The 25,257-nt window shown below is 62.2% G+C and overlaps 2 protein-coding genes across 3 annotated transcripts; one reads left to right on the top strand and one right to left on the bottom strand.

The window, feature by feature from the left end:
* Positions 1–879: 879 nt before the first annotated feature.
* GM2A (ganglioside GM2 activator) lies at positions 880–7,239 on the bottom strand. Its single transcript, XM_026118678.2, has 4 exons — positions 6,874–7,239; positions 4,496–4,648; positions 3,341–3,523; positions 880–3,031 (listed from the first exon to the last, which is right to left on the bottom strand). The coding sequence occupies exons 1-4, from the start codon at positions 6,985–6,987 to the stop codon at positions 2,876–2,878; spliced, it is 606 nt and encodes a 201-aa protein (XP_025974463.2). The 5' UTR covers positions 6,988–7,239; the 3' UTR covers positions 880–2,875.
* Positions 7,240–13,973: 6,734 nt separating this feature from the next.
* CCDC69 (coiled-coil domain containing 69) lies at positions 13,974–23,337 on the top strand. Of its 2 annotated transcripts, XM_064520895.1 has the most exons (9): positions 13,974–14,180; positions 19,104–19,173; positions 19,614–19,780; positions 20,353–20,440; positions 20,694–20,767; positions 21,003–21,104; positions 21,465–21,584; positions 21,865–21,962; positions 22,171–23,337. In XM_064520895.1, the coding sequence occupies exons 1-9, from the start codon at positions 14,112–14,114 to the stop codon at positions 22,337–22,339; spliced, it is 957 nt and encodes a 318-aa protein (XP_064376965.1). In that variant the 5' UTR covers positions 13,974–14,111; the 3' UTR covers positions 22,340–23,337. The 2 variants fall into 2 exon arrangements, with proteins under 2 accessions (XP_064376965.1, XP_025974379.2); XM_026118594.2 differs by lacking the exon at positions 13,974–14,180 and having other exon boundaries at positions 18,415–19,173.
* The last annotated feature ends 1,920 nt before the right edge of the window (positions 23,338–25,257 follow it).

Genomic DNA, 25,257 nt, shown 5'->3' with positions numbered 1-25,257 from the left:
CGCCTGCGCACACAGGGAAGCGAAGGCGAGGGGCGGGGCCTGGCCGGGCAGGGCAGGGGCGACGCCTGGCGGCCGCGCGGGGCGACACCGCACGCGGGGGCTGCGGGCGGGACCGCACGGGGCAGGCGGGGGCGGCGCGGGCCACCGGCGCGGCGGGGGGTCGCTTGCGGAGCCCGGGGGTTGCTTTTGCACTGCCTGGAGGTCGGTGCTGCAGGGCCGGGGGCCGCTTTTGCAAAGCCGGGCTGTCACTCTTGCAAAGCCCGGGGCGTGCTCCGCAGCGCCTCGGGATGCAGGGGGCCGAGGCGGTGGCCCTGCAGCCTGCCTCTGCCCTGCTCCGGGCCAGCGCCTGCTGCAGCGAGCAGCCCCAGCCCGCGCTTCCCCGCCCGCACCCGACCCCTCGGAGGAGCAGGCGGTGCCCAGGGGCACGGTGCGCCGGCGTGCTGGCATGCCTTGCTCATGCACGTGCTGCCGAGGCTCGGTGCACCCGAATCCCCCTGCGTGTGGGGCAGCAAGGAGAGCCCTGATGGCGGGGCAGTTCCTGGGCAAGGCCTGCTGCTGTGCGCGCTGTGCCAGGGCCTGCAGAGCAAGGAGAGTCAGCATGATGCAGGGAGGTGGCTGGTGGCAAGGATGATCAAGACAGCCCACGAGGGGAGGGACAGACCATTGCGAGGTTGTGCCTTTCGGCTGCGTGGTGCTGTATTGCAGGGGGAGCATGTGCAGATCCACCGCAAGCCTTGCACAGGCAGCCGGCTCCAGGCTGCTGTTGATCGCCTCTGATACCACCACTTTTGTTTCCACCGGCCCAAAGCCACGTCACCACCATCCCAAGGAAAGCAAATCTGGCTCCCTAGTTCGCTCCAAGCACCAAGAGGCATCAACTGCAATTTTCAGGGAAAAAGATTTATTAAGAACCTGCAGTGGCTGCCCGAGAGGAGGTGCCTCCTTGGCGGGCGCGCTGAGCAGCGAAGCAGCGAAGCAGCGGGTGGGTTGGTTAGCACTTCTCTAGGCAAAACAAATCCCAGCCGAAGGCAGTGGCCGTATGAAGTGGCACAAGCTCAGGGTGCAAAAAGGTGCTGGGAGCCTTGCAGAGCACCCACAGCCTGGGCTCCGCTCTCTGCCAGGGCAGCGCGCAGGAGCGAAGGCATACGAAGCGCTCGAGGAAGACCAGACAGAAATACTAAATAAGGTGATCGGAGGCTCAGCAGCCAGATGGGAGGAGCTGCGCCGCGGCTGAAGGCCACCCGAGCAGGCTGCTGTTCTTCAAGGGCCACCCCCTGGTCCCAGCCAGCCCTCCGAGTGGTGGGATGGGACCGGCAGCCTGCCCCGCACGCAGCCCCCCCGTGGCGTCCCCCGCGCGCCCAGGATGGCGCTGCCCGCCTGCCGCCATGGGCAGGAGCACACAGCGGTCACGGAGGGGGGACCGGCTGGCAGCACGGGGCGATCCAGCGCATACACATGCCTGCCACATCACCGGCTGCGCGTTTGTCCAGTGAGGGATGCCGGCGTTTTGGCTGCATGGTGGACGTCCATCCGGTCACCCGAGGGATGGAGTCAGGGGCTGACCTTCTGCAGCCAAGGGGCCCGGTGCTGTGGGAAACAAGTTTCGCTCACCGATGTCAAGGGGCTGCAATAAATAAACAGTTCAGAACAACCCCCCCCCGCGGCTGCTGGGGCAGATCTGCGCAGCCTCCCCAGCAAAGCTCGTGGGGTAGGTACTAAACTGTGTTTTGCATCACCCCAGCCTGTGGAAAACACTCATTTCAGCCCATTTCCAAGGGCAACGGGTGCGTGCTGCGGTGTGGGAGAGGCTGCATGCTTTGCCCGCCACAAGCACGTGCACCGATGCGTGCAAGCGCCTTCAAGAAGCAGCTCCGTAGAGGCTGTGGTTAAAACGTTCACCCTTGCCGGAGTTAGGGCTTGAAAAGGAGATGAGGAGGACGCGTCCTCGGTGAGGCTGTGCCCCAGCCGCCTGCCGTAGTCATGCCCCGCAGCGCGGGAGCCGGCGGCGTCCGGACTCCTCTCCCCCCGTGAGGAGCAGCGTGAGTCATGCGGTACCCTGAGAGCGCGAAGGCCGCTCGGGGGTTACGTGTTTTCAGTTCCTTCTCCCTCGCAGGGGTGGCTGCTTTCAGCAGGGTCGTCTCCGGAGCTGGCCCCGCGCACGGGGGGGGGGGGGGGGGGGGGGGGATTTGCTGGAAGGGGACCCGGAGCTGCCGTTCTGGGGACGGGTCTCTCGTGGATGCTTCTGCACGTCGTGGCCCGGCCGGAGGAGGTAGGGGCGAGTGGGGGGCACCCTTGTAGCTAATCCTGCACCCTCCAGCCTGCCTGGGGGCCGGAGGCATGAGACAGCCCCCAGGCAAATCCCAACACTCCCTTTCCAAATGCTCCCTCCCTTCTTCTTTCAAGAAATACGGGTTGCTTTTCCCTGGAATGCTTTTGTCTAAAATTCCCCTGATGGGATTAAGAGAAAAAGAATTGAAAACAGGTAAAAAATCACTGCCCTGCCCCCGTCCCCTCCGAAAGGCTGGGGGTGCTCGAGGACGGCTTTGCCCTGGCAGGGGATGCTGGTGGTGGCTCTGGGGTGGAGCGGGACAGCTGGGGGCCCTTCTCTGTTCACCAGGATGGGGGGGACATAAAGCAGCAGGAATCGGGGACACGTCCCGGGACCGGCGCCTCGCCAGCCCACCCAAAGGCTCTCCCTCCCCTTGCCTTGGAGGTCGGTGTTTCGTTTCAGGAGCAAGAGGAGGGCCAAGGTGGGGGGCTGGAGCGGGAACGGCAGTGGGGGGAGTGGAGTGAGGGTGGGCCGCAGTGGGTGCCAGGGCGCGCGCCTCGGGGAACGGCGGAGGGGGCGTCGGGCAGGGGTGAGACCCCCGGCCCCTCACTGCTCCTGCAGGGAGAAGGTCAGCCTGACGCAGGCGAGCTCCTCCCCGTTGTTGCTGATGGCTGTGCGGACGCGGTAGTTGCCATTGGTCATCCAGGAGGGCAGCTGGATGTCAGGCAGCAGGAAGTCTCTGGCTGGCAGCGAGTAGGAGCCCTGCGGAGAGGGGAGGTGTAGGTTGAGATGTCAGTGGTGGCCCCGGCCAAAATTCCCCGGCCAAAATTCCCAAAACACCCAGCACTGCCCCCGTCCCTCTCAGCTGCCCCCGACACGGCAGCACTGAAAGGCGTTTCAGCGCCCGGCGCCGCAGCAAGGCAGCAGCTCCAGCTGGAAAAGCGCCGGTGTGGGGGCAGCAGCCACATGGCAGCCGAGGGGAGGCGGGAGGAGATGGACCATGGTCCCGCGCAGCTGCGGCACCGGGCAGGCGGTGCAGGGCACGGCCAGGCAGCTCGGCGCTGAGCTTACCGCTTTGAAGGGGCAGTGGCAAGGGATGCCGTAGGTGAGGAGGGGCTCCGGGCAGGTCATCCCCGGAGGGATGAGGTTGTCCAGCATGGCGCAGATGTCGCTGTAGGTGCAGCTGCCCAGCTGTTCAATGCAGGGCAGCTGGACCCAGAAATCGCCCAGCGCCTTCTCCATGACCACAATCACCTGGAAGGAAGGAGGTCGGACACCGGGGCAGCCCGCAGGCGCCAGTGCCCTGCGGCTCCTCTGCCGCATCCCACCCCATCCCTCCTCCGCTTCCACTCAGCCCTCTGCCCTCTGCTTTGGGGCTTAGCGCGCACACCGGCCTGCGTCTTGGGTGGCTGCAGGGAGCAGGGTAAGCGCGGATTTGCACCAGCACAACTGAGCTCAAAACCAGCCCGTTTGCAAGCTGATGGGCCAGTTCACAGCAGGAGGGGTAAAATGCAGGGTGAAACAACATGGGAGACCTCCCTGAGGGCTGCAAGTGTCTCACCAAGCGTGGCTCAGCGGAGATTAAACTTCTCCTCCCCTGTTCTCAAAAATCATGTGGTTTCCTCCAGGCTCTTTACAGCACCGATCACCCAAGGTGCCGGCAGGGCCACCTCCCACAGCACTGCAGGAGGCACCAGCTCGCACCTCCGGTCCCACCGCAGCGCCCCGCACCCAGCTGCGACGTGCCAGCCCCGGCCACCCGGCAGAGCCCAGCACTGCCCTGGCCTTGGCAAGCCCCGCGAGCACAGAGCCCGGGCGGCTGCGCGGGGACGATCGGGACGGCGCTGACGCCATCCACCTCAGCGCCCCGTGGCACACAGGGATGGGATGAGAGATGATCCCAGCCCTTGTGGGGAGCCTTGTGATCCGAGGGGGGAGCCACACTCCCGTTGCCCCTGGGCATCTGTGGGGCCATCACATGCCTCCACCTCCCGGCCGCCTTCTTCCCGCTTTTGGTTCCTCTCTTCCCACGGGTTTCTCTTCCCTCCTTCCAGCCTTGGCTGCGCCGCTGACAAAGCTTTGCGCTTTGTCCAGCCCGGCACGGCTCCACATGCCCAGCTCCCTCCACGGGCTGCTCGTTCCCGGGCACGTCACAGCTCCCGGCACCTCCGCGGGCTCCCTGCCGCCCCAGGCAGCACCTCAGCCCCGCGGGTCCCTGGCACCTACCTTCAGCGGGGAGGTCAGCGCCTTGCTGCTGTTGATGGCGACGCTGATCCGCAGGTGCCCCGGGATGGTGATGGGGTCCGGCGCCACGGAGAGGCTCTGGAGCACCACTGGATCCTTCCCATCACCACAGTTCTCCCAGGAGAAGCCTCCGACCTGCGGTGTCAAGGGACAGGACTCAGACTCAGCGCCACAGGGTGCCCCGGGGTGCTGGCCCGCGTCCCCCAGGCGCTGGGGCCGGGATGGGCCCCAGACGTTGCTCGGGGGCTGGAGGACGCCCTGCACCCACGCGTCCGCTGCCATGCGGGGCTGCTCGCAAACACGGCGCAAAGGAGCCTCAGGCCCCCAAAGGCTGAGGAGATGCTTCACCTGCTCTTTGACTTCCACAAGTCTAAAGGCATTTTAGAAACTCTTTCCTTTAGATAATAATTGTAACAAAACTCCTTTCTATCCTTTTTACTGCATGTTCCCTTGCTGCAATTTCCAAACCATCTGTTAGGCCATACTCAAAGCGCTTCGCATGCACAAGGTAAAAGTCAAATTTCATGCCAACTTTAATGAGATGCCGGTGAAACCGGAGGTGCAAGAGCCCAGGAGAAACCGCGGGGACAGCAGCGGCCGCGCTGGGCGGGAGCTGCCGGGCTCCCCAGGGAGCTCGCCTGGACTCGTGCAGCCTCTGAACTGAGCCCCAACCAGCCCGAAGCGAAAAGCTCGCTGCGGGGAGGGAGAACCAGCCCGGCCTGTTCACTCAGCGCCTGGTCCACCGACTCCTGCCATGCAATCCTGTGCAGGAGCGGGAGCCGCGCTCGTGCTTTACGCTTCAAAACCTGCTCAGCATTTCCATACGGCCTGCTGCGGAGCGGAGGCAGAGGAGCCTGACTCACTCGCGCGGTCGGCACCTCCGCTCCCCAGACACCTCCGCGCGTGGCAGCTCAACCAGTTTAATGACTCTCTGGCTGAGCCTGGAAAACAGCTTCGTCCCGTCCCTGGGTGGCTGCGGTGCCCGAAGCAACACGCGGAGCAGATGGGTCTGATGGCCCTCAGCACCACACCGTGCCCGGCCGCCCCGGGAGGAGGCGAGGGGCTACTGCCACGGGCCAGTTGCCAGGCCTTGGGGAAGTCTCTGCTTTGGGAACCTCGCGGCCAGATGGAAGCAGCTAAAGCAGAAGTGGTATTTAAAGAACCTAAAGAAGAACTGAAATGTGGGGGCGAGCATCCAGACGGCCACCCCTTAAACCACAGCGCTGGCACGTATCATGCCGGGAGCTGAGCTCCTGTGCCACCCTGACCAGGCACCAGCCCAGCTGCAGGTATTTCCCTGCGGTGCAGGCGGCTCCGGGCTGCCCACCCCAGCAGGTTTGGTGGCGGCAGGGGCTCTCCCTGCCTGCCGCAGCAGAGAGCCGCAGCCACTGCCGGTGGCACCGGCTGGGCCGGTGGAGGTGGCATCCCTGGCGCCAGCGCCGAGACCCGTCGGGCAGCGCTGCCCACGCGGCCCAGCCCAGCCCTCCCTGGCCCCATCGCCGAGGCCGCAGGCTCCTTGCGAGCCCTGCCAAATTTGGCAAGGGGCAGGTGAGCCCGGCAGGCGGACTGGCGGGTGGAGCAGCTCCTCGGGCAGCTCAGTGCGGCAGCGCGTGTGCGCAGCCGTGCCGAGCTGCGGGGTCACCCAAACCCTGCTGCTGCCCCACATAGCCACCCTCAGCCTGTCCAGCCTGGCTGTCCCTTCCCAGCAACATTGGCTTTCCTGAAAGGAAAGGGATGCTCCATGCTAGCCAAAAGTCAAGCGGAGATCCCCATGTCCCCCAGAACTGCAAGGATATTTTCTGTGCATCTCCTAATTCGTGCGCGTTGATTCATCTGACCCAACACCACGTGTGGGAACACGGCAGCGGTGCGAGCTGGTGAGCTGGGAAACGCGGATGGAGTGAAGGGCTGAAATCAGACTCGCTGAGATGCCGCTCTTCAAGCCCAGCTAAATGCAAAGAGGTCAGCTGGGCATTTCAGTGCCAAATGGTTTGCCCAAGCTGAAACTCCCTTCTGCCGGGAGAAGAGGCAAGGCTGAACTCCAGACACATCTCCAGCCCTGCTCCCAGCAACACGATCGATCCGACCCTTGCTGCCCCGCCACCCGGGTGGCAGAGCTGGCGCGTGTTGGCCACTGTGAGCCCTCGTCCTGCGCCAGGCAGAAATCGCTTCTGACCCCTTGCGAAGCACAGCAGGACAGGGAAGGCTTTTCCTGCAGGGCCGCGTCACTCCGCCGCTGCTGCTCGCCCCGTAAAGCACCCGGGTGCCCCCCGCGAGGCCCCCGCACCCGCACCGCCAGCCCCGTGCGTGCCGCTCCCTGCAGAAGCGGAAGCAGGGTGAAGGGGTCTCACACCTCCTACCTTCCTCAGCTTCCCGGCCCCGCTCCGCTCCACCACGACCTGCGGGCGCCCCCGCCCGCCGCGCACAGCTGGGCACAGCTGCAGGGCGCAGAGAGCCAGCAGCGCTGCTCGCATGGCGGCGGCGGCTCGCGAGCGCGGCCTGGGCGGCACAGACCAGGGAGGCGAAGCACGAGCTGGGGGCAGCGAGGCCACTGCGCGCCGCCTGAGCAGGGCTTGCTTGCAGCACGGTGCCCGCCGGCTCTGGATGCGGCGCACGGGCGACAGGGCAGGCCCAGCACGCCGGCTGCAGCAGGGATGCACCCTCTTAGCTGCTCGTCCGGCCCACCCACGATTCTCCTCCCTCCGCTTGCATTTGCTCAGAGATTTTCCCTCCCCGTCCCCACCCTTTTTTTTTTTTTTTTTTTTTTTTTTTGCCAAGCACAGGACTGGAGCTGCGCGAAAGCCGGGACGGGAAGCAGCGTCTTCCCAGGCATCCGGGCCTCCCCCCTGCCGGCACGGCAGGGCTGCCGGGGACGGGAGGCTGGCACGGGATGCACCCCGCTGCCCAGCCGTGGCCAGGCCCTCTCCCCCTGTGCCAACCCTCTGGCCTGGCCAGTGGCTCCGGCAGCCCATCTCCCGCTCCGGCAGCCGCCTGTCCTGCACGGGCCAGCTGTGGCAGCTGCAGCACGTGCAAGGTCTTCAAAAGGGCAAGAAGCAGGACCCAGGGAACTACAGGCAGGTCAGCCTAATTTCGATCCTTGGAAAGGTGATGGAGCAGCTCATCCCGGATGCCATCTCCATGCATGTGGAGGATAAGAAGGTGATCAGGAGTAGTCGGCATGGATTCATAAAGGGGAAATCATGCTTAATGAACCTGATAGCCTTCTCAGATGGAATGACTGGCTGGATAGATGAGGGGAGAGCAGTGGATGTTATCTACCCTGACTTCAGTAAGGCTTTTGACACTGTCTCCCATAACATCCTTATAGGCAAGCTCAGGAAGTGCGAGCTAGATGAGCAGACAGTGAGGTGAATTGAGAACTGGCTGAAAGGCAGAGCTCAGAGGGTTGTGATCAGTGGCACAAAGTCTAGTTCGAGGCCTGGAGCTAGCAGTGTCCCCCAGGTGTCAATCCTGGGTCCAGTACTGTTTAATTTATTCATCAATGACCTAGATAAAGGACTTCTCTCCAGTATAAGAGAGACATGGAGCTACTGAAGCAAGTCCAGCGAAGGGCTACTAAGATGATTAAGGGACTGGAGCATGTCTCATATGAAGAAAAGCTGAGAGAGCTGGGATGTTCAGCCCACAGAGCAGAAGACTGAGGGGGATCTTATCAATGTGTATAAGTATCTGAAGGGAGGCTGTAGAGAGGATGGGGCCAGATTCTTTTCATTGGTGCCAGCGATAGGACAAGAGGCAACGGGCACAAACTGAAACATAGGAAGTTCCGTTTGAACATGAGAAAAACCTGCTTTACAGTGAGGGTGACAGAGCACTGGAACAGGTTACCCAGAGAGGTTGTGGAGTCTCCATCCTTGGAGATATTCAAAAGCCATCTGGACATGATCCTGAGCAATGTGCTTTAGGTGATCCTGCTTGAGCAGGTGGTGTTGGACCAGATGATCTCCAGAGGTGCCTTCCAACCTCAACCATTCTGTGGTTCTGTGATGGGCTTGGCACTCGCCGTGGACTTGCACTGGCCCTCTCCAGCTCCAGTGCAGCCTCCTCAGCACAGGACAGGTGGCAACTAGAGAGGAAAAGGAGACACTTGAGAGACCAGATATGATGCCACATGTGGTGTGGGAGCGTGGAAGTACCCAGACACCGGGCAGCAGCTTGCTGCAACAATAAAGAGACACCCTGCTACCCACTGCCCCTCTCTCCACCGCTTTGGCGTTTAATGCCCCCCTCTTCCATCCTTGCCCCTTCCAGCACCCATTTTCCATCCAGAGCTCCCCCAAGCTGTCTGTCATACTGGAATGAGCCCAGCTGCTACCACGCAACTGCTCTAAGTCATGAATGACTCTGGAATACAATTTCCCCCAGATTCTGGTGAATGGGTGTTTTTTTTCTGTTGAAAGCCTGAGCTCCCTCCTGCCACCCCTGTGAGGAGAGAGGGTGGATCATCTGACAGCATGAGGTGATGGGGGGCGGAAGGGGCACATCCCCGGCTTCCTGGCCCAGCAGGCTGCCTGGACCCTGGCAGATGCCCACGAGTGCCCCTGTGGCAGAAGGACCGTCCTGACCCAGCGCTCGCTTTCCGAGAAGCCGTGGCTGGACCCTCCATGCGTCTCTTGGGCACCGAGAGGCTGGAAGGGGCTGAGCCGACTGACCACACAGGATATGAGTGTGGCAGGTCTCAACTCTTTCTTCTCCTCCGAGGTGCAGTTCGGACCTCCAAGCAGGCCCCTCCTGGCCACAGCTCAGCTCTCCCCTCACATGTGGATCCCAGCTGTCCCCCGCCGGGGCCAGGAACTCACCACAAGGCAGGGCTACCATCCGTAACGGCACGCCAGGGCTCGGCTCTCCGCTCCACCGAGCCCCCGTCACCCAGGAGAGCCTCAGAGCCACCTCCTGACACGGAATAGACCAAGAGCAAACAGATCCCAGTCCAAACTTGGCCACGCTGACCTTCTCCGCACCACATGCCGGGGGCGAGCGTGGGCCCCTGCCTCCTCGGGCATGGCGGGATACTGGAGCCCTGCTGGCAGATGCCCGCGAGGCGCCCCTCGGGTATCCAGCGCCGTGCGCCCCCGCGGGAGGAGGGCTCCCAGGCCCTGGGATGGGTCGCGTGGCTTGTCCGGACCCCAGCTCGCCTCTATTTTTAGCCGCTCATCCTTATTTAGTAGCGAGGCCGGCTGGGAGCATGCGCGTAGGGCGCGGGAGCGGGCCGGGGCCCCGCACAGCGGGGGCTACCCAGCCCCGCAGTGACAACTGCGTCGCGACCGGTCCTCAGAGGCTTAAGGGCGAGGAATAAATAGCACCATTCCCGCGGGCCCCGTCCTCCCGCCCGCCGCCTGCTGCGGCCGCGCTCTTCCTGGGAGTGAGAGTGCAAGTTATCGCCTGGCATTGATCTCTGCTTCCACTTTTGCCCTTGGAAAAGAGAAAAAAAGAGTAAAGAACTATTAAGACAAGTTAACCCACGTCATTTTGTTTGAAAAACACAGACAGAGGCAGGAATGATTTCAAATCACTTTGCCTTCTAAAAGCAGAAGCATGTATGACCTCGAGCCGGCACTCCCGAGAGCCAGGACCTCCCGCAGGTACAACCAGAGCAGTCTGCGGCTTTTTTCTTGGGCTCCAGCACATGCAGGACGCTCTCCAGTGCAAAGGATTTTCTGAGTTATCTTGCGCCATGCAAAGCCCAAGTCACGAGGTCTTGCAGATCTGGCCTTTGATTTGCATTGAGGAGAGCCAGCAAAGAACAGCAACAATGTTAATGATTTCTTTATGTCTCATTTACAAAAACAAATGATTGCAGACGATGTGCGTGGCCACAGAGCACAACCACAGACCACCCTCTCCCTGCGGGTTGGGGCTGGAGTGGGTCCAGCCTGGTCCCATGCAGAGGCCCAATGGGCCTCCTTGGCCGGGGGGAGCGTTGCCGCAGGCTGGCTCCTCAGCCGCATGTTGAGCTGGCCAAAAATCTTCCAGCAAAATCTTTCTTCTCCCCCCCCCCCCCCGTTTTTTTTGTCAGAAGACTAGGTTTTGAAAAAAAGAAATACGTAAGAAAGAATGACTGCATCAAGTATCTGCTTCCTGCAGTAAATCTTATTTTCATCTGGCAAAATTCATGTCCTGAAAATCGTTTCAGGTATAAACTGAATTCACACAGTGGGGAGCGAGTGCCCCTGATGCCCCTGGAGCAGCGTGAGGGGCCGTGAGCCCCTCGGGGGAAGCCTCTGTGGGGCGCTACTGCGCAGCCATAATTCAGGTCTCCCACCCCAAAGAGAGCACGGGACTTGGGCTGAGCGTCCCTTTGGAGCAGAGCAGGTGGCAAGAGCAGGGGAGCCATGGCAGGCGGTGCGTGAGCGGTCCCCTCTGCACACAGACACCCCTTCAGCCCCGCACCGCGGCCGGGCGCCCCGACCTGCTGCACAGACAGCCTACGAGCTCGTACCGACGCCGGCTTGTGCCCCCTCCGTCCTGACCACTCCCTGCCAGCTAAAACTGCGGAGAGCGGAGACGCTTCGTCAGCTTGTGTAAATACTTCTCTTATCCGTGAGCTTTGGCAAACACTTTAAATTAACATTGGCACAAAATAACTCCCCATCAGGTCGGCTGTTATCCCATTTACGGCAATTCAGCCAAGGATGAGATAAACCTTCCCCGGATCATTTTTCCAGTCAAACCCCTTGAGATATCTCCAGCCACTATCATCCCTGGGGACCCAGGGAAATTGTGAAAACACGCGCTTGCTAAATGTCTCGCTGGCCCCGGGCTGCCGGGAATGAAATCCCCGACCTGCCCACGTTATCGGCCCAAGGCTGGGGCCGAGCAGTGGCTGGTGGGGCCAGGCGGCTCCGCTCCTCCCGGCAGAGCGTCCCCCAGCGCTCAGGGCCTTCTCGCTGTCTCCCAGTTGCTTTTGCTGATGGGGAGAGGAGGATGGAGGAGGATCGCCTGTGGACTGGGACAGGGGTAGCACCAGCATCCCCACAACGTGCAGGAAACAAGGGGGTAGCATTTTCCCACCCCTTAGAAAGCGCTCCCTGCTCCAAGGTCCAGCTAAGGGAACAAGGATGAGCCAGCCGTTAGGGCTACTCGTCCCGCTCCTGCGCCCCGTGGAGCCCCGTCGCTTTGCTCTCAGCTGGGCAGAAAAGCTGTGGGCTGTTTAACCGCTGCCCTGCAAAGGGAGCAGATCACCAGCGTGCTGGGGCAGGGGAAAGCAGCAGAGGGGGGTTGGGTTGATACTGATCAGGATTGGTAGGGGAAATCTCTCCAGCAAGGACACATCCTGCGCAGCCCACACAGGAAAGACTCGAGAAATGGAGGAATTGATAAAATAAAGCTAAATTAAGAAACCTTTGGGGCAGCAGAGACTGATGACTTGGGCAGGCAGCACCATGGATGAACCTGCAGGCTGAAGGAAGGATGTAACCTTATCTGGTGCTGCCTCTTCTGCAAAAGTCGGTAGTTTATAGAAACAGACTTTTTTTTCTGACAGGGGCAAGCTCAGCACAGCACAGCCCAGGAGCCGGCGGCGCTAGGGAGAGGGGAGGCCCTGCCGGGCTGCCCAGGGTCCCACTGAAAGCAGGAGTTACCACGAGCACACGTGCAAACGTGCACCAGCATGTTGCGTGCACAAGCAGGACACCACGCCAGTTGGACACACAGCTATTTGCTTCTGTTCATAGCTACAGCACCAGCGGATGCAAATTCAGCCCAGAAACGTGCGTGTGTCTCTGTGCTTCCACACACAGGCCTCAAGTCTCTGAAATCTGCACCAGGATTTTTACTTAACCCTGGAGAGGTGGAGACCAGTGCCTTGCCCTGATGAGCCTTTTATCCATCAAAGGATCTTCTAAGCTGGACAAGTAAATACTCTCATTCGGAGAATGAGACTTGTCCTATCTATGCAATATTTAAGGCGCATCAAATGATCTTCTAAGCCAGACAATACTCTCTTTCAGGGAAGGAGACTTGTCCCATGTATGCAATATTTAAGGTGATAAGACCTGAGATGCTCTTAATAAGTTTCCAAACCGGCCGTGCTGTGGGAGCTGAGTGCCAGGAAGCAGATCTGACTCACGAAACTTCATCCGGATTACGCAGCACCTACCTGAAAGGACACAGGCAACTGGTCCCACCAGTCCCTGGGAGACTCCCACAAACCTGGCGCTGCACCTTGTTTTCCTGCCCTGGTACCACACCGGCATTTCACAATTTCCCCGGGGAGTGGACATGTCCTGTCACAGGTGCAACAGGGCCAGCCTCAGCCGCGAAAAAGCCTGGCAGCCGCACTGGCGACCAGCCACAGGAGCGCCCTCAGCAGCAGGTGGCTTGGACGTCTCCCAGGGGTTATTTGGAAAATGGCAAAATAGAAACTTGTTGAGAAAAACTGGCGATGTTTCCATCAGGGCAAACTCGTGAGCAGGCTGAAATGCTCCTACTTCAGCAGTGCTGGATGGGAAAGTTTGATTTTTCATGTGGGAATGTATTTGCATTTAGAAATGTCAGTTATTCCATACTGCTAAAAAGGCATCATCAGAACTGAAATATTTAAAGGAACCTGCCTCCCCTCCTAATTTTCGGACAGGGCACTCTCCGGCCCCCGTGTTTCCCCCTCCTCTCAGGACCCGTTTCCAAACCTCAGGATTTCCTCCTGGAAACGGGCACCCAGCTGCAGGCCCAGCATTGGGGTGTTTGGGGTACCCCAGCGTGGGGGTGGACAGACTGCAGTCCCCCAAGCAGTGCGGGCAACACCGGAAGCATCCTTCAGCCAGCACAGCTACCCCCGGAGCAGGGCTGCTGCCGCGGGAACACCGTGAGCTCACCACCAGCACGAGTCTCCGTAGAAACTTCATGGGCCAAAGGCAAAAGCCAGGCTGGGCCCTGCCTTCGCCCCTCGCACCCCTCCTCCCACTTGCGCGGTGGAGCTGGGGCGGGTTCACCAGGGCACCCCCTGCCCGGGGGCAGCCCTGCTCTGGCTGGACCCCAGCCCCAGCGTGGGGGCCCTGCTCCCCTGGCACAGGCCGGAACATCCCCAGCATGGGGGTCCCACTCCGCCTGCCCCTGACGGAGCATCCCCAATGCAGGGGGCCCAGGGTGGGTGCACTCCCCATATGGGGGGCCAGAGAAGGAGCACCCCTGGGATGGGGGGGTCCCACTCCTCCTACCCAGGGTGGAGCACCCTGCTACAGGGAGCCGTGGGTCAGTGCAGCCCCAGTGCAGGAAGTCCTGGTCGGTGCACCCCGGTGTAAGGGACTCAGAGCTGGTGCACCCCGGTGCAGGGAGTCCTCGTCGGTGCACCCCGGTGCGGGGCTCTCCCAGCCGGTGCACGGCCGTGCCGGGAGTCCCGGGCCGGCGCGGCGGGGGCGGGCAGGCTGCGGCCGGGGGCGCTGCCCGGCGGCGGCTCGGGGGTGCAGAGCACCCTCTCCCGGCACCGCCTGCGAGCAGGCTCGGGGACTTTTTTTTTTTTTTTCCTCCTCTGCCTGCTAGCCCCGGCCGGGGCGGCTCGTCGCTGCCGCGCAGCGGAAGCGGCGCCGCGGGGGGATGCGGCGCCCCGCGCCCCGCCGCTGAGCGCCCCGCGCCCGCGGCCATGGGCTGCCGCGGCAGCTCCCTGCGCTGCTGCCCCGCCGGCGCCGAGGCGCGGGCTGCCGCCGGCCGGGTAGGGGCCGCGTGCGGGGGGGCCGCGTGCGCGGGGGCCGCCCGCGGGGGGCAGGCTTTGCGTGGGGGCCGGTTTGCGTGGGGTCGGCTTTGCGTGGAGTTGCGGTTTGCATGGGGTCAAGTTTGTGTGGAGTTGCAGTTTGCATGGGGTCCAGGTTGCGTGGGATCAGGGTTTGCGTGGGGTCAGGGTTTGCGTGGGATCGTGGGTTGCATGGGGTTCGGTTTGTGTGGGGTCGGGGTTTGCCTGGGGTCGGGGTTTGCCTGGGGTTGTGGGTTGCATGGGGTTCAGTTTGTGTGGGGTTGGGGTTTGCATGGAGTTGGGGGTTGTGTGGGGTTGGATTTGTGCGGGGTTGGGGTTTGCATGGAGTTGGGGGTTGCGTGGGGTTGGATTTGCGTGGGGTGGGGGTTTGCATGGAGTTGGGGGTTGCGTGCGGTCAGGTTTGCTTGAGGCAGAATTTCTGTGGGGTCAGAGGCTGCGTGCGATCAGGGACTGCACAGGCCCGGGGTTTGCACCGCTGGGGCGCCGGGCCCTGGCGTGTGCGGGGGACGGCCCACGGGGGGCAGCGCAGCAGCCGGGCTGGGCAGCGCGGCCGCCCTGGCAGTGCGGGGCCCCATGGGCATCGCGGTTCGGGCACCGGGCACGGGGGGAGTCAACAGCCACCTGCCCTCCAGCACCCCTCTGTGCCAAGGGGGGAGCCCCCACATCTGGGAAGCCCAAACAGCCAGGGGTGCAGCCCTTGGGGTGATGATTCATGCCTGAAAAGCTGGTACTGCTCAGGATAGGGATGGGGTCCCTAAGCCAAGACCTGTGCTGTCCCCCCGAGCCCCCCCAGGTGCCATGTCCCCCTCGTGCTGGAGGTGACGCCTTGGCAGGGAACTCCCCGGGCCCCGGCGGGTCTCGGTGTGTTGGTCTGCACCAGAGAAGCCTGGTGCGAGTGAAGCCTTCTCTCGGCTCCAGAAATGATCTGCTGCTAATTATTATTTTTTGATGTGCTCGTGACTCGGTGGCTGCCTGAGCGCCCCACCGTCGGCCTCGGGGTTGTTTGTGAAGCTGGACATGCTGTGCTTACTTGCCGCTTGGCACCGGTGGGTTGTGACCAGTCGCTGGAGGGTGACAAGGGCGGGAGGAAAGTCGAGAAGGGCCTGAGGGGTGAGTGTGGCCCTGTGTACTGGCGGGGGAGCAGGCTCAGGGGAGGCTCCCGCAGGCCCAGAGCCAGCGAGTGTCTTTATTTACAGCGCTCACGAGCCCGGCTGCTTCTCTGTGTCATGGAAAATACACGGTGCTCGTTGTGCCATGAGCTCCAGCGCTTCCAAGCTCGGCTGCGGCTCTGAGAGCTGCGGAGAGGGCGCTTGGGCCGGGGCAGCGGGAGGCGAGGGGCCCCAGGTGTGCCGAGCGCGCGTTTACCGAAACGGGGAAATTTCGATCAGCCATCCGGGGACGCCCCTTCCTGCGCTCAGCCGCACGCCGCCTGGCTCGCCAGGCTGCTCAGCAGAGGCTGCGCCCCGTAAAACCGCCCTGGCGCTGTGCCAGCAGCTCAGGCTAGTCCTGAGAGCGCCTCCGAAAATCCCCTTCTTGCCCTAAACGGGTACAGAAGGGCATCGAGCCGTGGCCTCGTATCCGGGCTGGGTGGCCCAGACACCAGAAATGCAGGGTGAGCTCCGTCACCCTCCCGTGTCCCGATGGACAGACCGACGTGGGGAGCTGAGGGAGCAGGGTGCCTTGGCCCCCGGCGCGGAGGTCCGGCACGGGGCTGTGCTGCGCTGCGGGGGCTGGACTGTGCCGGAGGTGACCTTGGGGAGCCTCGCGCCCGGGTGGGCGGGCTGCATACCAGGCGCTCCTTGCACGCCTGGCCCCCATCCATCCCTCCTGCCGCCGGCCGCTTGCCCCGCACGCAGCTGGGAGACGAGGACGCACCGGGGCGGGGGCCACACGAGAGCCCCGCCGTGCGCCCCGTCCCCCGTCTGCGCCCGACTCCCGCGGCTGCTCACTGTTGCTGGCCTTCGGTCCGTATTCCCCTCCTGAGAGATGCCAAGATGCCTTCCTGAGGGATCAGAGCTTGGAAAGCTTCCAGCGCTGGGATAAATTTATTTTGGAGATATAGGAAGTATATGTAGCATCAGGAGCAAGGGAAAGGTCAGGATGCAAAACTCACGACTTCTGGACGGCGTTAACAGCTTGCAAGCCCATGGTGCAGATTTGACTGTGCAGGAGGTGATACTCATTTTGTGTTACAACTGTTGCACTGGAAAAAACAGCAGCAGATGGCAGGAGACAGGCCCAGCAGACCCATGCCAGCGGTGAGCGGCTGCTGAGGGTCCCGCAGCAATAGTGGTGTTATTGGCCAAATCCTGAACTCCTCTCCCCAGCCGCAAAGCAAAACTTTTTACCTAGGAGCAGAGTCGGGATTTAATTGCTCGTTTCCCCTCTCTTTGTGATTTCATTCTCTGACGATAATGTTGCATAGTTTCGTTGCCTAATGTAGTTGTAAAACAGGAAAAGAGGAAGAAAAATGTGGTAAAAACAACCTCATGCAAAAAGCTAAAGCATGGGCTGCGGCTGACAGCGTGCACCTGCCTTTGCGCATGCCTGCTGCCTCGGCACGTGGACGAGCTCTCCCAGCCGCCGACAGGTTTTGAGGTGGCTCAGGCTCTGGTGGAAATCCTGGCCGATTGCTCCATAAAGAGCTTTGCTCCAGGCCTTTTGAAATAGTCTATTCTAAGAAGCTGGATACTGTTTAGAAAACTTTTAAAATGAGAAGATAACTTTTGACACGAGGAGCCTCTTCAAACCTGAATTCAGAAGTTTTCATGATGAGACATTGAGAAAAAAATACTGCTGCCAATGGTCTGCGCACGAAGGACGTTTCAATTTGGACCAGCTGGTTCCTCAAGCACCTTGTGTTTTGGCCTCGAAGCCTCCAGGGACTCCGGTGCCGGCAGAGGAGGGCGAGATGCTGCTCCGCACCAGGCTCTGTGCCGTCCCTTTGCTTTCCAGGGTGGTGGAAGGAGCCCAGGGTGAGGGGGGCAGCACGGATCCCAGCAAACCTGCTTATTAGGTGGGGTGAATTAAATGGGGGCAGGATGCAAATCAGCAGGGCAAAACCCGGGGGAGCCCTGGACAGGGGCAGTGGGGAGGTGACCTGGCATGATGAGCAGCTTGATCTCTGATGCAGAACTTTATCTCTGCAGTAAAGATGGGCAAATGAGGCCGGGAGAGGGCCAAAGGGGCCTGCCTCTGCCCGGGGGTGGTCCTGGCATCCTGTGCTTCTTCCACGGACCAGGCTCAGACACGGGGGGTCTGCAGCCACAGGCACTGCTTCTCATTTAAATTCCCAGGTCCTTTTCTTAACGCCTGGGAAGAGCCTGAAGTTTTGGGGCTCAGGTGGGACGACCCGCAGGCAGGCAGGACCCCCGGCGTGCTGGGCACCAGGGGCAGCCGCCCTCGCTGGCGCTGCTCTGGGGCTGAGCTGCCAAGGCTGCGGCGGCGCCCCGGGACATACCTCGGTCTGCCCGGGGAGCTGCACTGGCGATGAGAGCAGTCCTGGCGCGTCCCGGCTGCCTCGTGTCTCCTCGCTCTGCCTGCTGGGGCCGAATTCAGCGCCGAGTCTGCTAAAGCCATAGAAGGGAAGATAACGCTGTGCTTTCCCAGAGGCTCAAAGTTTTCCTGCTCGCTCTGGCAGTTCCTCTCCCATGCAGCCGGGAAGGGGGGGCCGCAAGACTGGCAGGAGCCGGGAGGCAGGACTGTTTGCTTTGCACTTCTTTTTTCCCCAGCCAAGCTCCCTAATCCGGTTTGTATTTGGCCAGGCGTCGTGCTGGCCCGAGGGAGGCTCAGCGCCACGGCGGGGTGCAGCCGGCGCAACGTGGCCCTCGGCCTGGTGGAGCGGCGGCAGCCTGGGAGCCCCGGGCTGGCCGGCCCCGGATGTCTCGGGATGGTTGGTTACGGGCCAGAGCGGAGCACGGCACCGTGCCTGCAGGTGCACCCCGTCGCCCGCGGCATGTCTGCGCCCGTGCCGGAGCCCCGGCGCTGGTGGGCGGCGAGGGCTGGATTTGCCCCCGCGCCGGGGAGGCAGAACAAGCAAGCTTTGCTTTCATCCTCCAACAACAGATGAAAATGCATCTGTCTCTCTCTCTTTTTTTTTTCCTCCTCCCCCCGCCCTAACTAAATTAAGCGCATCCAGGGGCTGGAGGGAGGCGTGCCGAGCCGCGCTGCTGAAGCCAGCTCTGGGCTGTCCCCCCCGCGCCCCGCACGTGGAAAGTGTGAGAGGGCCGCGGCGGGCTTCCGCGCCGCATTCCTGCGCTCCTCACGTCACCGCTCACCCTGCGCCCGCCGGCTGCCCGCGCCTTTGAGGAGCCGCGAGGCTGTGCTTGGTTTGTGCTCGCCGCTGATTCATCGTCGTTTTTCATTCCTTGCTCCTGCCTGGGGTCTGGGCTCCAGTGCAGGCTGCCTCGAGGCCAGACTATGTAAAGCACTGGCACATTTGTGTGTTCGTGGGTGTTGCAAAGCACCCGGGGCCCGGCCGGCCCCCCGAGCATCCCAGGACAGCGGAAGGAGGGCGGAAAGGACGCGCTGTAGCTGGAGCCCTGGAACTGCTCCCTGCTCTCCACCCCCAGCAGTTTTACTGCCTGAGTCCATCTTGGGCTGGCACCTTGTCGGATGGGTTTGCAAGCATCCTCCATGTTTCACAGGCCTCCCAGTGGCCGGGAAAGGAGGCTGGGACCTCTGCGCGGGCAAAGCATCCTACCTCGACCCCACAGCAGCAGTGCCAGCAGCCCGGCTGAGAGGGGAGACAGGAAACAGTGGGGTGCAAGCTTCAAGCTTGCCTGCAAGCTGTGTGCATCCACCGTGGCTGCAACTATCAGCAGTTATTTTTCCATCTTGGCATGGCATGGGACCAGGCCTCTCATCCTCCTCTCTCTCTTCCAGAGACGGCTGAAAGCCCGGCAGCCGAAGGGAACAGCTTCACGGGAGCTGACAGCCTTGAAGGCAGAGAATGGTGAGAAGAAAGTCTGTGGCTTTCCCCCCATGCTTTCTTGGCACTATTGCATCTTTAAAAGCAGTAAAATTGACCCCACAAGACAGCAGTTAGTAACAGTAGCTGGGAGGACGCTGGGATGATGACTCTAACTTCAACCTGGCTGTGGCACGGGGAGGTAGATGGTTGCATCCTGTCATCCTGGGTAGACCGGTCATCCCTGAGGCAGGAGGCCTAACGAGGTGCTGGGCTACGTCCTCTTTGAGCCTGCCAACGCCATCCCAATTAGTGCTAATTTGTGCCCGCGGTGGGCGGGGAGAGGGGTGGTATCTGTCCAGTACGGACAGGACAGAGAGGGCTTGAAGCTGGGCCACCAAGCTGCCAGCGGGTCAGCTGCCCAGGAAGGCAAACTAGCTGAGTTTGCAGGATCCAGCCATGTTTCAGCAGCGTTTACATTGCAGCCAATGCCACCCCATTGCCTGAAGATGGGAAGGAGAAAGCCACACTGCTGGAAGAGCAGAGGACAGAGATTAAAAAAATCCTTCAAGGACACGAGGAGGAAAAGGAGAGACTGAGACAAGTCCACCAGGCAGAGACCCAGAGACTTGCCCAAGACATCAAAGCCCAGGTAGGACAAAAGAGCAGGCTCTCAGGTGGGACTCTCAGGAGCAGCACACAAGCAGGGCATCATTCATCCGGTTGGGACTTTCCAGGCAGCTATCATGGACCTGGCACAAGCCAAGCATGGCATAAGCATACCCTGCCATATCCCGCTTAGCTGTGCTGGCCTGCTGGCTGTGGCGGAGGCTGGGATGCAGCGAGGTGGCTCTGCCTGTTGCTGTTCACGGGTGCAGTTTCCCCTGCACATCGGAGCAGGCAGGGCACAGACACGCACCATGCCTCAGCTGTCGCCCCGCGTGCCATGGGATGTGCCGCCATGGACAGTCCTGGCTCTGGTCTCTGCTTGTCAGGCCCTGGCTGCTGTGCCAGGAGCATTCGAAAGCCCAAAATGCTGCAGGGCTGCACCATGTGTGAGAGCACTTGTCCATCCCTTGTGTCCCCATGTCAGTTTCTGGCTCACATAAGCAGAGAAATGAGAAGTGTTGCTAAAAATAGTAACCCAGCCTGTCCCCCAGGGGAGAGGGAGCACCCCTTACGCTAGATCAGATGCTGAGGGTTTGTCCTATCTGTGGTTTCCAGGTGGAAAAGGGAAAAGACTTGGAGCTGAAGGAGCAACTCTCCGAGCTGTTCAACGCGCTGAAGAGAGAGCATGAAGGGACCCTGCAAGGTAGATGCAGTCTCTTCAGGAGACCGCTTTCCACCTCCCCCAGCCTGCGTGTCGGTGCCTCGGCCCGTTCTCCAGCCCCGGTCACCTCACGAGTGCCTTCAGCAGGCCGGGGCTCGGTGCCCCATCGCTCTGTGGGGGCTGCGGGCAGGGAGATGCGGCAGCCCGGGTCGCTCTGTGGTGTCGCAGGGCACAGGCCAGGCTGGCTCCTCTGGTGTCCTTGCACCAGTGACACTCAGCTCATGTGTCCCCACAGAGCTCCAGAGAGCACACGACCAGGAGAAGCTGCTGCTGGCAGAGTCCCACCAAAGGTCCCAGGAGGCCTTACAGGTACCAACAGGGGGGATGCTGGCAGAGGCCTTGAGCGACTGGCTCCTGGCTCTGCCATGGTGCCCATGCTCCTGCGTGGCTGCTTCAGTCCCTGGGGTGCCACAGGGACCTGACTTCCAGCTCTGGGGGTTATCGGGGCATCGTCTTCCTGTAGCCAAGCAGGGACCTGCTAGAGAGGAAATTCCAAGCCTAGACACCTCCTTTCCTGCTTTTTTTCCCCCCTCGGCTGCCCTAGGAGACAATAGATGCCTTGAATTCCCAGCTGAAGTCCTTCCAGGAGAAGATGAAGCGGGCGGAGGAATCGCTGTTGAGCAGAGACTACAAGAAACACATCGAGGTGCAGGGAAACACAGGAATGGGTGCCTCTTTGGGTTCGGTGTCAGCAGTCTCTTGCCTCCGGCAGTTTGGCCCAAAGCAAGGGGTGCTGCTTTGAGGGACCCCAACACTGGGGTGGAGGGGCTGGGGCCAGGGGGATAAAACTCCATGTCTGGGAGTTGCATGGGCTGTTTGGGTCTCTTGCTCATGAGAGGCTGCAGCAAGTGGCAAAACGCAGTAGGTTGCGGGTACAGAGTGGTGCTGGAAGGGGAATGGTGCTGGCCACAAGCATTGGCCCACAGCAGTCTCCCAGCTGCCGTGCAGAGGATGTCTGTGCACCGCGGCCAGCTGCGGGCTGCTGCATCTCCCCTCTGCCCCCCAGGAGCATGGAAGCCCCAGCCCATTCTGGGAGCAGGAGCTGGAGAGCCTGCACTTTGTCATTGAGATGAAAAATGAGTACATCCATGGCCTGGACAAGAAGCTGCTGAACCTGGAGACTGTGGTGCGTTCAAAGCGCGGGTCGGAGATGGGCTTTCCCCTCTTTCCAGCTCTTCTTCCCACCCTCTGAAGAAATTGCAGCCGGAGCAGAGGTGGAAGGAGCCTTGTTCCTCCCTCTGGCTGCTGGCACCTTGGAGCCAGAGCACGGGGGCCGCAGGCTCAGTGCAACACCCTGGCACTCCCAGCGAGCTGGCATGCATCCCTGTGGGGGGTCCAGGGTGCACAGAGCCAGCGGCAGGCACCCCAGGGCTCCCCCCAACCCTCATGCTCTCCCGGCCCCCCAGGTGGAGCAGAACTTGCTGCTGGAGGAGAAGGTGAAAACCCTGCAGCAGGAGAACGAGGACCTGCACGTTCGCACCCAGAACCACTTGATCATGACCAGGTAATTGCCCAGCCCCGGCCGGTCCCTCAGGCCTCCGCACGCCGGCTGGGGGTGGCAGGGGGACACCAGCGTGGGTGGCACTTCCCGTGGGAGAGGGGTCTGTGGTGGGGGGACGCATGGGTGCTCTGGGGGCTGTAGGAGCTGCCCCCTCTCAGGCGCTCTGCGGGGCGCGGGGCATCCCTTCGCAGCGCCTGCCCTCTGCCCACAGGCAGCTGTCCGAGGAGCTGCTGGCCGCCCGCGGGGCCCTGGAGAAGGAGTCGCAGCTGCGGGAGCAGGCGCGCCGCGAGAAGGAGGAGCTGATGTACCGCGTGCTGAACGGGGGGGACGCCTCCTCCTTCCCCCTCCCTCCCGCCGAGGTGCCCCTCATCGCCACGTAGCGCCCCACGGCCCGGCGCCATGGCGGAGCTGCCGGGCCTCCCTCCCTCCCTCCGGGCACGCAGACTGGAGCCGCTCCCACGCGTGCCTCCGTGCCCGGGGCAGTGCCTCAGGGCGGCCGAGCCCTCAGGGCAGCCGCGGCAACAGGGTATTTCGCAGAACACTTCCACCCTGCCTTCCCCCTCGCTCGTGCCCTCCCTCCGCTGGGGACCGTGGGCAGCTCCAGCCAGCCCTGTGCATCGCTGCCTCCAGCGCCAAGCCCCGCGAGCAGGCGCATGCTCGAGACCGGCCGGCTCGGGGCAGGACCAGTGCCAGCGTTCCCGCGAGGTGATCAGACAAGTTGGTTGCCTGTGGGGCAGATGGGATGGGGATGAGCACCAGGCAGGTGAGGACGGCCCCGAGGCCGGGAAGGAGCCGAGGGGGAGCAGGCGCTGACCCCGGGGGCCTGGTGTTAAGTGTAAGTGGCAAAAGGCGGTAGCAGTGCTGTTCCCCGGCGGAGAAGCCCTGGAGATGGGAGGCAACAGTGGAGAGAGGTGTCCTGGCTCTGCTCCCCTGCTCTGGCCCCCTGAGCCGACAATGCCCGGATTGGCTCCGGTCCTTGCTCAGAAAAGTGCTGCTCCTGCCATTTTCACAGTGAAACCAAGTTTCCCCTGCCTGGGACCTGCCATGGTCCTTGGGGAAGAGGGGGAGCAGGCAAGGCTTGCACCGCTCCCCCACCCTCCTCCTCCTCCTGTAACCTGCTCCCAGGGGTCGCTCCCACGGACCGGGATGTGCCCGCTCAGCGACACGCAGAACCGAACACGTCCGGCTCTTGCCATCTGGTCCCATCTTCTCCCGGAGAGCTGGGCAGGGGATGCACGCTCACAGGCATGCTCAGAGCAGAGAGCATCCTCCCCCAGGGGAGCAGGCTGCGGTGGTCACCGCCGGCGGGTCGCGTCCCTGCCCACGTCCCCTTGGCGAGGAGGTTGGTGCAGCAGCAGGGACAAGGGGGACTGGAGAGCTGCGAGACAGCAGCTGGATGCACACAAGCATTTTCCACTGGGTTCGTGAGTGTGGTGGGACGGCAACTGCTCCAGTGGCTGTTGCTCGTCTGTCCCCCCGCCCCAGGCGGGTTTAGCTGGGATTGGGAGGTGTATGTGTGTATGTGTGTGTGCATGAGTGTGTGTGCGTGCGTGCGTGTGTGTGTGTGTGTGTGTGTGTGTGTGCGTGCACGAGGCTGATGTGCTACAGGCTGTACCAATTACAACTCTAAAAGCAGCAGCCTAAAGAATCCAGCGTCAGCATTTTTTTGGGGGGTGGGGGGGAAACTGATGCTTGGAGGAGACTGGGCTGGGAAAACAGTCAGGGAGTCCCTGAATAAACCACTTATTTTCCTGCCTGAAAAAAAGCAGCAGGGAATGCAAAAGGCAGCAAAGGAGCAATTTTGCCCCCATCGCAGGCTAGACTGGGCACCCCGGCCTCTCCTTGCAGGCAGGCTGAGGGTGATGGCAGGGAGGCTGCACCCCGACTAGGCATCGGCGGGGGCCAGGAGGACACAGGTGGAGGAAGAAGGGGAGAGTTGGGAGTGTGCAAGGGCATGGGCACCACAGTGGTGATGCTGCCACCTCTGCAGCGCGGCTCAGGCATGAGCGAACCCCAGAGAAAGGTCTTGCTGGCATGTCCATAGGAGTCCAGGGTGCTTGCCACTTTTTCCTGCCTCCTTTCCCCTTTCCCAATGCACTCATGTTTCCATGGGCTCCCCTCCGAGCGCGGTGCAGGCCCCAGCACCGCCCAGCCTGCCCTGCCTTGCCGAGTCACAGGGGCCAACGCCACGGTTATTCCCGTCCTTTGTGCTGATCCTTCTTGGGAAAATGCCTCCATCAGCTGCAAAAAGGCAGCCAGGAAGGCAGACCCCGCTCTCTTCCCGGTGCCCTCTGCCAGGGCTGGGTGCACGGGGCCAGGAACTGGGGTGCTCTTCTGCCCCGGGCTCACCCCAGCCAGCCCTCTGCGGCGGGGACCTGCTGACCCCCTGCTCAAGCAAAGCAGGGCACAGAGAGGCCAACGCAGCGGCCGCTCTTACCTGCTGCCTGGGGTACACCCGGGTGAACGTGACGCTCGCCTCCGGCTCTCCAAGGACAGTGCATGTCATGTTGAAGCTCTCCCCCGGCTGCACGGCGGTGGCTGAGGCTCTCACCGTAGGTTTGGGGGGAAGAGGAGGGATCTGCAGGGCCAGGGGCAGGTGGGAAGGAAGGGGGCAATGCATGAAATCACCTGCTTTCAGCCTGTGTTCAATGCCGAGAGACAGCAGCCAAGGTGAGCATGGTGGCCTCACCGCCTGCCTGGGCTGCATGGCCTGGCCTAGCCCCTGTCACCAGCAGCCCACCAGCCGGACACCCTGGGGGTCGGGAGTGGTGGATCGTGAAGCCCCTCTGGGCGCCATCGGAGATGTCGACACCATCCACAGGCACCTCCAGGTGAGCAGGGTAGCTCCAGCACACAGCCCTCCCGCAGCACAGCAGCTCCAGCGTGTTGCCCGCCCGCAGCGCCACGGCCTCAGCCACCACCTGAAAGCACCCCGGCCCCAGCACCCGGAGCAGCACAGGGGGCCGGGCCGCCTCCGCTGGGGGCTGTGCCTTCGGCTGGCGCCCGTGCAGCGCCTGTGCGGGCAGGCAGCCTGCTGCCTGCGGAGTCTTCAGCTCGCCACCTTTGGGCTCATTTGTGGCCTTCTTTCCCATGGGCTTTCCCTTCTTGTGACACTCAGCTGGGGAGGGAGAGGAGGAGAGTTATCCCAGCTGCGCTGCTCCGAGGGCGACTCGGGAGACAAAGGCTCCAGCTGAATTTGCAAAACTTGTGCTCACCCATCCAACAGAGGGTGGGAGGGCGAAACCACGCACAGATTTGGGAGGACTGAGGAGGAGGCAGCCATGGCCTCTGCAGAGGC

Source organism: Dromaius novaehollandiae, chromosome 15 (assembly GCF_036370855.1).
Source record: "Dromaius novaehollandiae isolate bDroNov1 chromosome 15, bDroNov1.hap1, whole genome shotgun sequence".
Classification (NCBI taxonomy): Eukaryota; Metazoa; Chordata; class Aves; order Casuariiformes; family Dromaiidae; genus Dromaius; species Dromaius novaehollandiae.
Note: the sequence above shows the minus strand (reverse complement) of the source record. Positions and strands in the feature narration are given on the sequence as shown.